At 41.2% G+C, this 13,048-nt stretch overlaps 1 protein-coding gene across 3 annotated transcripts in view; it reads left to right on the forward strand.

Moving 5' to 3' along the window:
* The window catches only part of CAMP (cathelicidin antimicrobial peptide), a 36,163-nt gene extending 25,593 nt beyond the window's left edge, over positions 1-10,570 (forward strand). Inside the window, exon 4 of one of the 3 annotated variants that reach the window (XM_033934440.1) lies at positions 4,694-5,378. In XM_033934440.1, the coding sequence (XP_033790331.1) occupies positions 4,694-4,846 (153 nt within the window). In that variant the 3' untranslated portion in view covers positions 4,847-5,378. Of the gene's footprint in view, positions 1-2,762; positions 3,334-4,693; positions 5,379-10,081 lie in introns of those variants that run through there. The other 2 variants (XM_033934441.1, XM_033934439.1) reach the window with 2 other exon arrangements.
* The last annotated feature ends 2,478 nt before the right edge of the window (positions 10,571-13,048 follow it).

Consider the following 13,048-nt stretch of genomic DNA (forward strand, 5'->3'; position numbering starts at 1 on the left):
GAACTTTCTATGATCATCAACTTCATGGCGTCTAGAAAATCACCAGGCCCTGATAGCTTGACAGTGGAGATTTACAGGGAGTTTCAGGACGTGCTGTTTCCCCACTATCTACAATTCATCGAATATCTCATCACCTCGGGAAATGTGTCTGGCTCGTTCACGGAAACTGCTATTATCGTCCTGCCAAAACCAGGCAAAGACACAAGATTTCTTTCCAATTATAGGCCATTGTCCCTAATAAATGTGGACGCAAAAATGTTTGCAAAACTCCTTGCTAGCAAATTACAATCTGTAATAACCAAACTTATCAACACAGATCAATGTGGATTTATCACAGGATGCTACTCTAATGACAACGCTCGTACCTTTGCTACCATCATCACTCAAAGACAACTTCAAGATCAAGAACTACTAGCGGTTGGATTCGATGCTGAAAAGGCATTCGATAGAATTGAGTGGCCTTTCTTGTTCCAGACAATGCTATGGTATGATTTCTCAAAGGAATATATTAGGAAGGTTCAAGTCTTATATTCATCTCCTACAACCAGAACATGTATAAATGGCTCCTTGTCCTCTGCCTTCAAGCCTACTATGGGCACCAAACAAGGCTGCCCCTTGTCACCTTTACTGTTCAATCTTGCTTTGGAGCCACTTTTATCAGCTATCCGACATGAGCCTACTATCTCAGGATTTAGATTTCGTGATCAGAAGATAAAAGTATCAGCGTACGCTGATGATGTTTTATTGTACATCACTCCCTCTTCTATTTCACATTTGTTCTCAATCATCAAGGAGTACTCAGACACAACTGGATCTTTTAATACTTCAAAAACTGAGGTAATGCGTCTTAATTGCCCTGGTGCCAAAGTTGAAGTTTCTTCATATGGAATCCAATGGTCAGACACGAAGATGAAATATTTGGGGGTCTTCTTTGGACCCACAATTTAAGAGACGACACAGTATAATATGGACTATATGCTTTATCTTGTAAAATCTGCTACGAGCAAATGGTCTCTGTTGAACTTGTCCTGGAGGGGACGGCTGGAAACGATTCGTATGATAATAACTCCTAAGATCAATTATGTATTAAATATGCTCCCTTTTCACTTGCCTCTTACCTTTTACAAAAACATAGATTCTCTGCTCATACACTTCCTATGGAATAAAAAAACAATGCGCAGCGGCGGCAAAGAAAGCAAACAGGATGTTGGGCATGATAAAGAAGGGCATCACGAGTAGATCGGCGGACATCATAATGCCATTTTATAGAGCAATGGTCAGAGCACACTTGGAATACTGTGTCCAACACTGGCCTCCCTACCTAAAGAAGGATGTAACCCTGCTGGAGAGGGTGCAGAGATGAGCCACAAAACTAATAAAAGATGTGGAGAATTTGAGCTACAAAGAACGCCTCGAAAAATTGGGATTGTTCACCCTCCAGAAGAGAAGGCTGCGAGGGGATATGATAGAGACTTTTAAAATACTGAAAGATTTCGACAAAATAGAGCAAGAAACTTTGTTATTCACATTGTCAAAAGTGACTCAAACAAGAGGACATGGACTAAAACTGAGGGGCGGCAGACTCAGAACTAATGTCAGGAAGTTCTGCTTCATACAGCGAGTGGTGGACGCTTGGAATGCTCTCCCAGAGCAGGTTGTGACAGAGACCACCATTTTGGGATTGAAGGGCAAGTTGGATGCACACCTTCTTGCAAATCACATTGAGGGATACAGGTGAACAAGGTGTCCATTAGGGAACACCTAGCTTGGCCTCCGCATGTGTGGGTCGCTGGACAAAATGGACCTAGGGTCTGATCCGGTGAAGGCATTTCTTATGTTCATATTGCACTGTCCAAGCTGAAGGCCATCAGAGAGGATGGAGGAGTATGTTTCCCTGGATTTTTGCAATATCATAATGCATTTCTTATGAGACAATGGTCTCAGGGTCATAATGGATATAGAAAGTTGGATACACCTGCTGGGCTTGAAATATCTGGCAGGATCATCTTTGTCCAAAATTGATAGGTCTGAACTCATCCTTTCTTCCTATAAAATGGCTTTAACCGTGATTGACTCTTCAATGCTGGTGCAATGTCTATGCTCTATACTGATTCCTCTATGGAACAACACTCTATTCAAAATCCAAGAAGCACCTATTTCCTGGCCCTCCTGGCAACAGTGTGGAATATGGAATAAGACTTGTTGATAGGTGATAGATGGATGTCTTTTGAGAAACTATCCAATAAATGTGGTCTGCCTGACAGTCAACAGTTTAAGTGGATGCAGATGATGCATTGCTTGAAGAAAGCCATACCAGACGTTCTAGATCAGTGGTTCCCAAATCCTGTCCTGGGGGACCCCCAGCCAGTCGGGTTTTCAAGATATCCTTAATGAATATGCATGAGAGAGATTTGCATATAATTGAAGTGACAGGTATGCAAATCTCTCTCATGCATATTCATTAGGGATATCTTGAAAACCCGACTGGCTGGGGGGTCCCCCAGGACAGGGTTTGGGAACCACTGTTCTAGATCTTCCGGCACAATCAAGTTTAAATTCTCTCAATTTGCCAGTAAAGCGTCACTCTGGTATAACATAATGCAAAAGGCCGAATTCAGAGCACCAAACACTATGGAACTTAAGTGGTATAAAGAACTGAATCTTCCATCAGATGCCATTGATTGGATCCACATATGGTCACAATTCTTTAAATCTATTCGATCTGCCTCACTTTTACAGTCTGTCTTTTTCCTGCTCCACAGAGCTGTATGGACACCTCTAATATCTAATAAGATCGACCCATCCTCCTCTTCCCATTGTTGGTTGTGTCATCAAGAGACTTGTACATTGGAACATCTCCTCGACTCCTGCCAACATCTCACTTTATACTGGGAAAGAGTCTGGAAAACCACCTGCGAGATACTAAATATCACCGATCTCCTCATTTACCAAATCATCATTCTAATGTCACAGGGTCTAGCTGTTTTGATAGATGAGCATAAGAAAAGATTGCTGACTATAATGCTCTCTGTAGCAGTTCAGAATGTGTTTTATTGTTGGAAAGACCTGTCGAAAGTTGAATTTCATGCCTGGTGGAATACCCTTTGTCTGATTGGTAAATATGAAAAAATATTAGCTGAAAGAACTAATGGCCTTTCTAAATATATCAGTATTTGGGCGCCTTTAGTTAGTTACTGTGATTCCTAACTCACTTGCAATTTTTTAGTGTAGTATAATATGAAAATATCATGCATGCCATGATCATAGTATTGTTTTTATCTCTTGCCTATGTGTATACCAGTATACTTGTACACTTGCAAACTTGCTAAAACTTTCTTACTGTCTGTTATATATACTATGATATTTACACATCGAAGATTGTATCACTTTCTTGTTGTTGCCTTTTTTCAAAAAATGAAATAAAAAACTTTGAACTAAAAAAAAAAAAAAAAAGAATTCCTATGAGCGTCGGAGCAGTTACCGCCACTGCTGGCGCTACAACCCACGCTACGCTTTAGTAAAAGAGGGGAGTAGTAACATAGTAAATGACAGCAGATAAAGATCTGAACAGTCCATCCAGTCTGCCCATAAGTTATACCCATTAAAAAATACATGATTAGATTAACTTGTCTCTTCTTTGATATTTCTGGGCCGTAGACTGTAAAATCTGGTATTGTCCTAGGTTCCAAATGCTGAAGTTGCCGTCCAAGCTCACTCCAGCCTAGCCAACCATCCAGTGGTTCGCAGGATATCTACCGTAAAGTCTGTCCAGTAACATCTTCATGCTCCATATTAGTGGAGTTCCCATTGATGCCATCCCCAGCCCATCCGACATGAATCACCATATATGGCACACAGACCGTGCAGGTCTGCCCAATACCAGCCTTAGTTCTTTAATTTACATCCTTCGTTTTCTAATTAGAGATCCTCTATTTTTATCCCACGCCTTTTTGAATTCCATCACCGTTTTCCACTCCACTACTTAAAAGGCTTACTACGTGTCAATCTAGCTATGTCACTTATTTGCTTATATGCCCTTGTCTATTGTTTTATGTGGGGCAAACCTCCATTAAGGACCTGACGAGTGAGCATAAATATAATATCAAATATAACGGGGCCGGTACTGGGTAATCCTGCACGGTCTGTGTCCCGTATATGGTGATTTGGGATTAGGATGAGCTGTGGGGAACTTTGATAGAAGCTCCAGTAACAGGATGGTTAGGATAGGCTGGAGCGGGCTTCAATGACAACTCCAGTGGTGAGTAGACTTCTTTGGTCTATTGCCAAGAAATAGTAAAGAAAAGACAATTTAACCATGAATATACTGTATAATGAGTGTGACTACTGGGCAGGATGGATGGATCGTTCAAAGTTTTTATTTGCTGTCATTTACTATGTTACTATGTTGATTACCCATTGTCAAACTTTGCATCACAAATTTGATGAACTGAAATGAACAGTGTGGCCAAAAGGTTTGAGTGCCAGAACAGAGCGTTGTGTTTCACTCTCCAGTAGGCAATGTTACAGGCCACCTCGTTTTCTAGGAGTTCTAAACGCATAACAAAAGGGTATTGTGATGTTTACACCTTGTAAGCAACAGATATTTAATTGAAGAAGAGCATGGTGTTTATGAATCTCTGTGCATGGACTCAATGCCTGTACTTTCTATTTTTTATTTTTTTTTGTTATCTAGCAAATTCGAGTAAGGCGGTCAAACCCAAAGAAAGAATGTTTCAGAAGAGGAAACAAAATGATATGCAGAATAACAAGCCCAAAAACAATCGGATCTTTTGGCCACATTCGAATAATTAGCGAAAAACATAGAGAAAAGATGTGGCTTGTCTGAGGGAGACATGCAAGGATACTCCCAGCATAAGCAAAATGTCAAAAATGAGCCTTTCACCTGATGGAACAAATTGTAAACGAAGCTTTCAAGCACCCCAAAAACTTTCCATATGTAAACTATTACCTAGGACCCCTCTTATCACCCTCTCTCCCCTGTCATTGCCTCTAAGAGAACTGGTGCTTAATATCCAGAGGTGCTCCATTCAAATCCCACCGCTGAAGTCCTCGTGACCTTGGGCAAGTCACTTAACCCTCTTTAGCCTCAGGTACAGAATTACACTGTGAGCCTACCAGGGACAGGGTAAAAGATGTGAGCAGAAATAATGATACCTTATGTGTGAAATATCTGCCTTATTGCTTTTCCTTTACTATTAAAAGTGCTAATAACACAAATTCTGTATTCTTTAATTTTTGGTTGTCTGACATAAGGGACGTCCACAGATACCACTAGCCTTGATTTGCAGAACTAATTTGTTTTGCTGTAGAACACCGTGATAGATGCAACAGCTATTGATAATGTCACAAACAGAATATGGTAGAGGCACCCACATCCATCCTCCTCTCAAACACCCCTCTCCCCGTTCCTTTCCAATCCCCCTTGCCGCCTGTGTGCACCCCCTTCCCTCGTGCCTATTTAATTTTCCCTGCGCGAGCATTATGAAACTTGCTGCCCACGCTGGCATCGCCTCTCTCTGACATCATTTTTGGCCCTGCCTCTAGGAAGTGACATCAGAGGGAACGTTAAAGAGGAATGGGGAAGGGAAGGGGTGCACGCGTGGTAGTGGGGGGTGGGGAAGAAGCGGGGAGGGGGACAGAGAGATGGCACCTGGGGTGGACTGCACCCCTCTTACTAAGCCACTGCATCGGAGCTTTTACCACTATGGCTGGTGATAAATTCTCTAACAAGGCTTTATAAAAGGGGAGGGGTTAATGTTTTGGATGGCATGGTGGCCATGCTTGCTTGGTTCAGATCCACTGGAAATAACAGAAAAACATTGTTTAATTACAACTTAACAAGCCATGATAAAGAGATCCATTATTAAGTTCACATGAAGACATTACATGTCAACAAAAAGAGCCAACAGCCTTTTCTCAGGCCTTAGTCCCTTCACCACTGTAACAAATATATACCTCAAATGCACCAGGAGAAAAATCTCACTCTTTAGGACGGGTCACCCTTGGAATCTTTGCACTCTTATAGAGCACCTTTTCTCCTCCAGCAACTTCCTATCCCCCCACCTCATAACTAGCCCTGTTGCACCCCGCTATAAAAAAGAAAATGCAGTATAGGTGTGGAGCTAGTAATCCAGACAGCTTAGCTAATGGCTATGCCAGTCCTGCCTCTTCTGATATGGGCTTCCTATTTTTAAGGTTAAGAACCAGCAAAGTCATCCGCAGCATGACTGAGACAGTGACTCCTTACCTTTATACCGCATTTATTTCAGCAGGACAGCTTGGCTGGCAAGGGGGGCTAAGAAAGCTGTGTCACTGGCATGGAGGGGGTGGGGGAGAGGCTAGCCATAAAAGTTTGCCCAAGGCCTCATAGATGGTTAAATCGGCCTTGATGACATTCAAATCCTTATTCCTGTGGGAAAATGACAGGCTGAAGCTTTATCATACCTGAATGACTGTTTTTCTGTCATTCAGGAATGGATGTCTCAAAATCAATTAAAGCTTAATATTGATAAGACCGAGGTGTTATACATTGGCCGGATTAAGAACATTTTGCAGTTTTGGTTCAGGCCATTATTTTATCTCAGTTGGACTATGGCAACTCGATTTAAGCATGTTTAAGTAAATGTAATTTGAGGGGGCTACAATTTATCCAGAATACGGCGGCTAAACTGATATACGGTAAACATAAATATGATCATGTCACACCTTTATTGAGATCCCTTCACTGGCTTCCCATTTACTGGAGGGTTCAATTTAAATGTGCAACTGTAATTTTCAAAATCCTATATGCTATTTTTTTTCCTTTGGTTCCTGTCTCATTTAATTCACCAGAAATCTCTAATTCTAGGAGCTCTCAGAAATATAAACTCTCCTCTTCCACGTACACCGACCAGGTTTACCCACTCCCTGGCACCATACCCTCAACCGACCAAAAAAAAAAACAAAAAAAAAAAACAATAAAATTAAAAATCAAACACGATTCATCCTACCGAATCATATTACCTACCAACGCCTGGAAAAGATTTGATATGTAATGTAATATAACTGCTTTCATCTAATGTTACTAAGAATATACTCATTCTGTTACTATGTCTTACCCTAAATGTCATGTACCCTCCTGGAAATGTCCAGCTTCTTCTTATGTAATCCGCTTTGAACCGCAAGGTACAAGCAGAATAGAAATCACTAATGTAATGTAATGTAAACTTGGCTTTCCCACTGTTAAAGGAATAAAAAGTATGGCCAATTTTTGTCGATCATTCTCTTTTTTATTCGTAAAAGTTTGGACTGGCCTTCCTTCTATAATTAGAGTTCTCTCTCATTTAGCCACTTTTCGTAAAATACTGAAGACATATTTATTTCAGAAATTTATAATGATCCTTCTTTTTCAAATCAATCATAAAAGATAAAATTCTGGTCTAAAAGATATAGTTTCTGTTCTAATCTCTTGCATAATTTTATTAACATTTTGTTAACCGAGTCGAGCCCTCCCGTTGGGATGAATCAGTATAAAAAATCAAAAATTAGATTAGATTGAAGCTTATCTTTCGGAGATTTCACTTGCAAGTGAAGTTGTTCCTGTACGAAAGCAGTGTAGGTACCTGGGAGTTGTGTTTGATTCCACGCTGTCCTTTAAGGCTCAAATTAAGGCTGTTATATCTGCCGTGTTTTTCAAGTTGTGTTTATTACAGAGATTGCGCGACTATCTTTCAGACGACAACGTTCAGTCATCACGTTGATGATAACGCCTTTGCTTGACTACTGTAATTCCATTTATTTAGGTCCGCCTAAATATGTCCTGTGCGCATTGCAGCTGGCGCAAAATGCTGCGGCACGCCTTATCGTTCACGCTTCAAAATTCGATCATATCACACCGATACTTCGAGAGCGTCACTGGTTGCCAATTGGCATGCGGGTTGAATGTAAGGTTCTTTGTGTGATGTTTAAGGTTCTTCAGCATAATTGCCCGTCAAGTGCCCGCTCTCTTCTGCAGTGGCATTGCCCTTTGTGCGAGTTACGGTCTTCAGATAGCTCGAGTTTAAAAATTCCATCTTTAGCGGTGGTGAGGCTTACAGGGAATCGTAAGTCTATGTTCTCTGTCCTTGGCCTGGCGCTATGGAATGCTTTACCTTTGTTTCTGCGCCAATCTGATATGCTCTGGTATTTTAGAAAGGAAGTGAAAACTGTATTATTTGAGCGCTTTTTAGGTGTGAGCCATATGACAGTGTGAGTTGGGGCTGTTCTTTTTTATCTTGTTTTTCTTTGCTGTTTTGAATTTGTCTGTGATATTTTTATTTATTTTATTTATTCACATTTCTATACCGTTCTCCCAGGGGAGATCAGAACGGTTTACATGAATTTATTCAGGTACTCAAGCATTTTTCCCTGTATATTCCTGCAGGCTCATAATCTATCTAATGTACCTGCATTATTTAATGTGATTTTGTTCCTCGCATAGATTTGTAGATAAGCGGGTTATAAATAATTTTAAATAAATAAATATCACTTTGAATATCAACCAGTTGGTTTTTAAATTGTGAGAAGGTCCATATTCTGATGTATTTATTGATTCATTGTCTGTTAAAGTGCTAATTAACCATCTAGTAGATATCATGAGCCATTGGGCAGCGTTTCCCATAGTAGTTACACCCTTGTGCGGGGAGGGTGGCACGTCTATAACAGGGCGCCTTCATTTAGGTACCCTGATGATGTATGGGGAATGCTTAATCTACAAAGGGAAGAGAGATAGATTGGGGGCTGAAAGGGAGACAGAACAATGATGGGTGGGGAACAGGAAGACAGACATTAGGGTGATGCAGAATGGGGGAGAAGAGAGAGAGAGAGCGATGCTAGATGGGGGGAAGAGAGATAAATTGAGGGGAATGAAAAGGAGGGAAACAGAACAATGCTGGGTGTGGTGCAGGAAGAGAAATAGTTTGATGCTAAATAAAGAAGAAGAGGGAGAGATGCTGGATGGGGAAGAGAGAAAGAGATGGGGCAATGGTGCTACGCTGAATTGTTTGGAAGAGAGAGAGAACAGAATGCTGGATGGGGAAGAAGATAAAGGGAGATAAGATGTAATGCTGAATGGGGAGGAGAGATTTTGGGTGATTCTGAATAAGGGTGAAGAAAAAGAAAGATGGGACATGTGAGGGAAGGAGGCTTTAAAGGGAGGTTCTTGGGAAAAGAGACCTGGTGTAGGAGGCTGTTAAAAGAAGACAGTTCGGAGAACAGGGCTGGAGCTTGGGACTGCAAAAGGTGAGTTGTGAGAGAAGGGGTCCGGGTCTGGATTTGGGGGTTGAAAAGGAAGACAGGTGTGATAAGGAGACGGGGGATAGAACTGAGGGCTGGAAGAGCAATTGTAAGAAGGGGGTTAAGGTTGGGGGCTATAAAAAGGGAATGTGGTGAGAGAAGGGAGCTAGGGGTGAAAAAAGGGGGAGGTGGGAGAAGGGGACTACAAAAGGAGGCATGTGAGAGAAAAGGACTGGGACTGAAGCTGGGGGCTAAAAAGGGGGTATGTGAGAGAAAGGGGCTGAAGATAGGAGCTGGAAGAATAAGTGAAGGTTGATGGGGAAAGGAGGAATGGAGAGGGAGTTCTACGGAGGTGAAGGACAGAGAAAGGGGACAGATTTTTAAGTTGGTGGAAATAGGGAAGGTAAAAGAGGAAATGGGAGTAAGACATAAGAAGAATAGCCATACTGGATCAGACTAATCTATTATAGCACCCCGTTAATGTAATGGGCTTAAACGCTAGTTATCTTATAAGATTGTATATAGTGCATTTCCATGCACACATCACTATGTGCGACCAGTTATAGAAATGCCTTTTGCTAACTGCCACTTACCACTGAAGAGAGTCACCCATTCACTCTCCAGTAGGCAATGTTACAGCCCATCTTGTTTTCTAGAAGTTCCAGATGCACCACAAAAGGGTATTGTGACATATAAGAAATACATTGTAAGCAATAGATATTTAATTGAAGAAGAGAACAACGTTTATGAATCTCTGTGCATGGACTCAATGCCTGTACTTTCTATTTTTTTTTTTTTTGTTATTTAGCAAATTCGAGTAAGGCGGTCAAAACCAAACAGAGACTGTTTCAGAAGAGGAAACAAAATGATATGCAAAATAACCGGCCCACCTGGTCTTGGATCTCGTTCCCACATTGGAAGAGTTAACAATGAAGATGGAAAAGAACATGTGACACAGCTGATGGAAATATGCAAGAATGCTCCCATCGAAAGGAAAATGAACAAAAAAATAAGCCTTTCACCTTATGAAATAAATTGTAAATGAAATTTTCAATTACCCAAAAATCTTTTCATATGGAAACTACTACCTAGGACCCCTCTTATCACCCCCTCTCTCTTCTCGTTACCTCTAAGAGCACTGGGCTTAAGATCCACAGGTGCTCCATTCAAATTCTACAGCTGCTCCTTGTAACCTTGGCCAAGTCACTTAACCCTTTTTTTTTTTTTGCCTCAGGTACAGAATTACATTGTGAGCCCACCAGGGACAGGGTAATGCTACTACTACTGAAAAAGGTGTGAGCAGAAATAATGATACCTGTGTGAAATATCTACCTTATCGCTTTTCCTTTACTATTAAAAGTGCTAATAACACAAATTCTGTATTCTTTATTTTTTGGGTTGTCTGACATAAGGGACGTCCACAGATACCACTAGCCTTGATTTGCAGAACTAATTTGTTTTGCTGTAGAACCCTGTGCTAGATGCAACAGCCGTTGATAATGTCACAAACAGGATTTGTTATGTTAATCAGATTTTCTATTCCGCCCTTACCTAGTCAGTTCAAAGTCGGATTACATTACAAGAGGTTGGATTTGTTACGCAGGAACTTACAAAGGGAGAGTGTGGCGCAGTGGTTAAAGTTACAGCCTCAGCACCCTGGGGTGGTGGGTTCAAGCCCATGCTGCTCCTTGTGACCCTGGGCAAGTTACTTAATCCCTCCATTGCCCCGCTGGGATAGACAGGGAAAAATGCTTGAGTACCTGAATTAACTCATGTAAACCATTCTGAGCTCTCCTGGGAGAACGATTTAGAAAATTGAATAAATAAAGTTTGACAGGGACATTCAATAGAGTTGCTAGTACAGTTAGATCATAGTTACAAATACATAGTTAAAAGTTTAGGTAGGTCATCTTTGGCTCATCGTTATGTCCCAGGAGTTGCATCAGACATTTTAGAGATGGGCTTTTACAATTACCATTTCAGTTACTTCAGGGTTGGCTCCTTGTCTTGTACAGAAATGGTTTTTAAAAAGTTTTCTGAACCTGTGATAGTGGTCACCAGATCGCTGTATAAGTGGTAGTTGCTAATTGAGATTGGATGGATAAGGTAATTCGCCTGGAAGACTTTATATTGTTGCATGCTGGGAATTTTACGTTGAAAAGATTTCTGGTGGAATATCTGTTGGAGGCACCCTGGAGTAGGGTGGCCAACTCGGTTAGGTAGTCGGGCGCATTCCCTGTCAGGATCTTAAAGGCAGTGATGCCTAATTTAAACTTGATCCTTGTGGTTATAGGCAGCCAATGTTGTTTCTCGTAGTAGGGCTGTAGGTGTTCTGATTTCCATAGACCGTATAAGACTTACTGCTGCATTTTGAACTAGTTGTAGATGCGATAGCAAAACAAAGAAAACCAACAGAGCCTGCAGTGAAAATACGAAGCAAAACCAAAACAAAACTGCAGGACAATGTGCAGGAATTTATTACATAAAAATACTTTAAAACATATATAGCATAACATAAATAAACATCAAAAAAATGATCCTAATTTGCAAATGGGACAGACCCAACACGGTCCGTGTTTCGAAGAAACCCTCCTTCCTCAGGGGTTCCTACTGATGGCACGTATTGTATCAAAGAACCAGATTGGATAAAATAAACAAGAGAAAACAGACATAGAAACTCCTGTACAGTGCAACAATTTCAGACAGGAGTTTCTATGTCTGTTTTCTCTTGTGTTTATTTGATCCAATCTGGTTCTTTGATACAATACGTGCCATCAGTTATGCTATATATGTTTTTAAGTATTTTTATGTAATAAATTCCTGCACCCTGCACATTGTCCTGCAGTTTTGTTTTGGTAGATGCGATAGCAACATTTTAGAGCAAAGAACTAGTGTTATATTACAGTAGTCTAGTTGAGATAGGATTAGGGATGGCATTAAAATTCAGAAAGCCTCTGTTTTGAAGTATTTTCTGAAGGATCTTAGCTTTCTTATCACAAGGAAAGATTATTTTATTATTCATTGTAGATGACTCTTCATTGTGATCGATTTCTACTACCAAGATTCAGGATTGTAATTCTAATGGGAAGTCTGTGTTATCTTTTGAAATGCTTGGAGTGTAGTATGGGTCCGTTGAGGGTCCTAGCCAAAGGAATTTGGTTTTGTTCTTATTTAGTTTGAGGCAATGGGTTGAGGTCCAGTTTTCTACTATGTGGACACATTTTTGGACAGGGAAAGGGGACTTGTACACTGCCTTTTTGTTGCTTTTGGCATTTCAAAGCTGACATTCAAAGCAGTGGGCACTGAAGGATTAAGTCACTTGCCCGGGGTCACAAGGATCTCACAATCTCTGGGTGCAGAGGCAGCAGCTCAACCAGTGAGCCATAGTGAGCATGACTGCTATGTTGTCTGCACAGGTGAAATATTTTATGGTGCGAGATCTACCGTATTTTTCGCTCTATAGGATGCACCTGACCATAAGACGCACCCACCTGTAGAGGAGGAAAAACCAAGAAAAAAATTTCTGAACCAAATGGTGTGCCCTGTACCCTGTCCTCCCTCTGGTGGTCTAGTGGTAGGCCGGGACAGGGTACAGGGCACATCTAGTAGTGGGCACATCTAATGGTAGGCACGTTTAGAGGCAGCCAGCCAGCCAGCCAGCCCGTCCCCAGCCAGCCAGCCAATCCCAAGACAGACAGCCAGCCAACCCCAAGAGAGCAGCCCCCCCCCAATTCCTTTTTATTTTGCATCCCGGCTCCTAGCACACTTTCTGCAC

The sequence above is a fragment of the Geotrypetes seraphini genome, chromosome 2 (genome assembly GCF_902459505.1).
Source record: "Geotrypetes seraphini chromosome 2, aGeoSer1.1, whole genome shotgun sequence".
Classification (NCBI taxonomy): domain Eukaryota; kingdom Metazoa; phylum Chordata; class Amphibia; order Gymnophiona; family Dermophiidae; genus Geotrypetes; species Geotrypetes seraphini.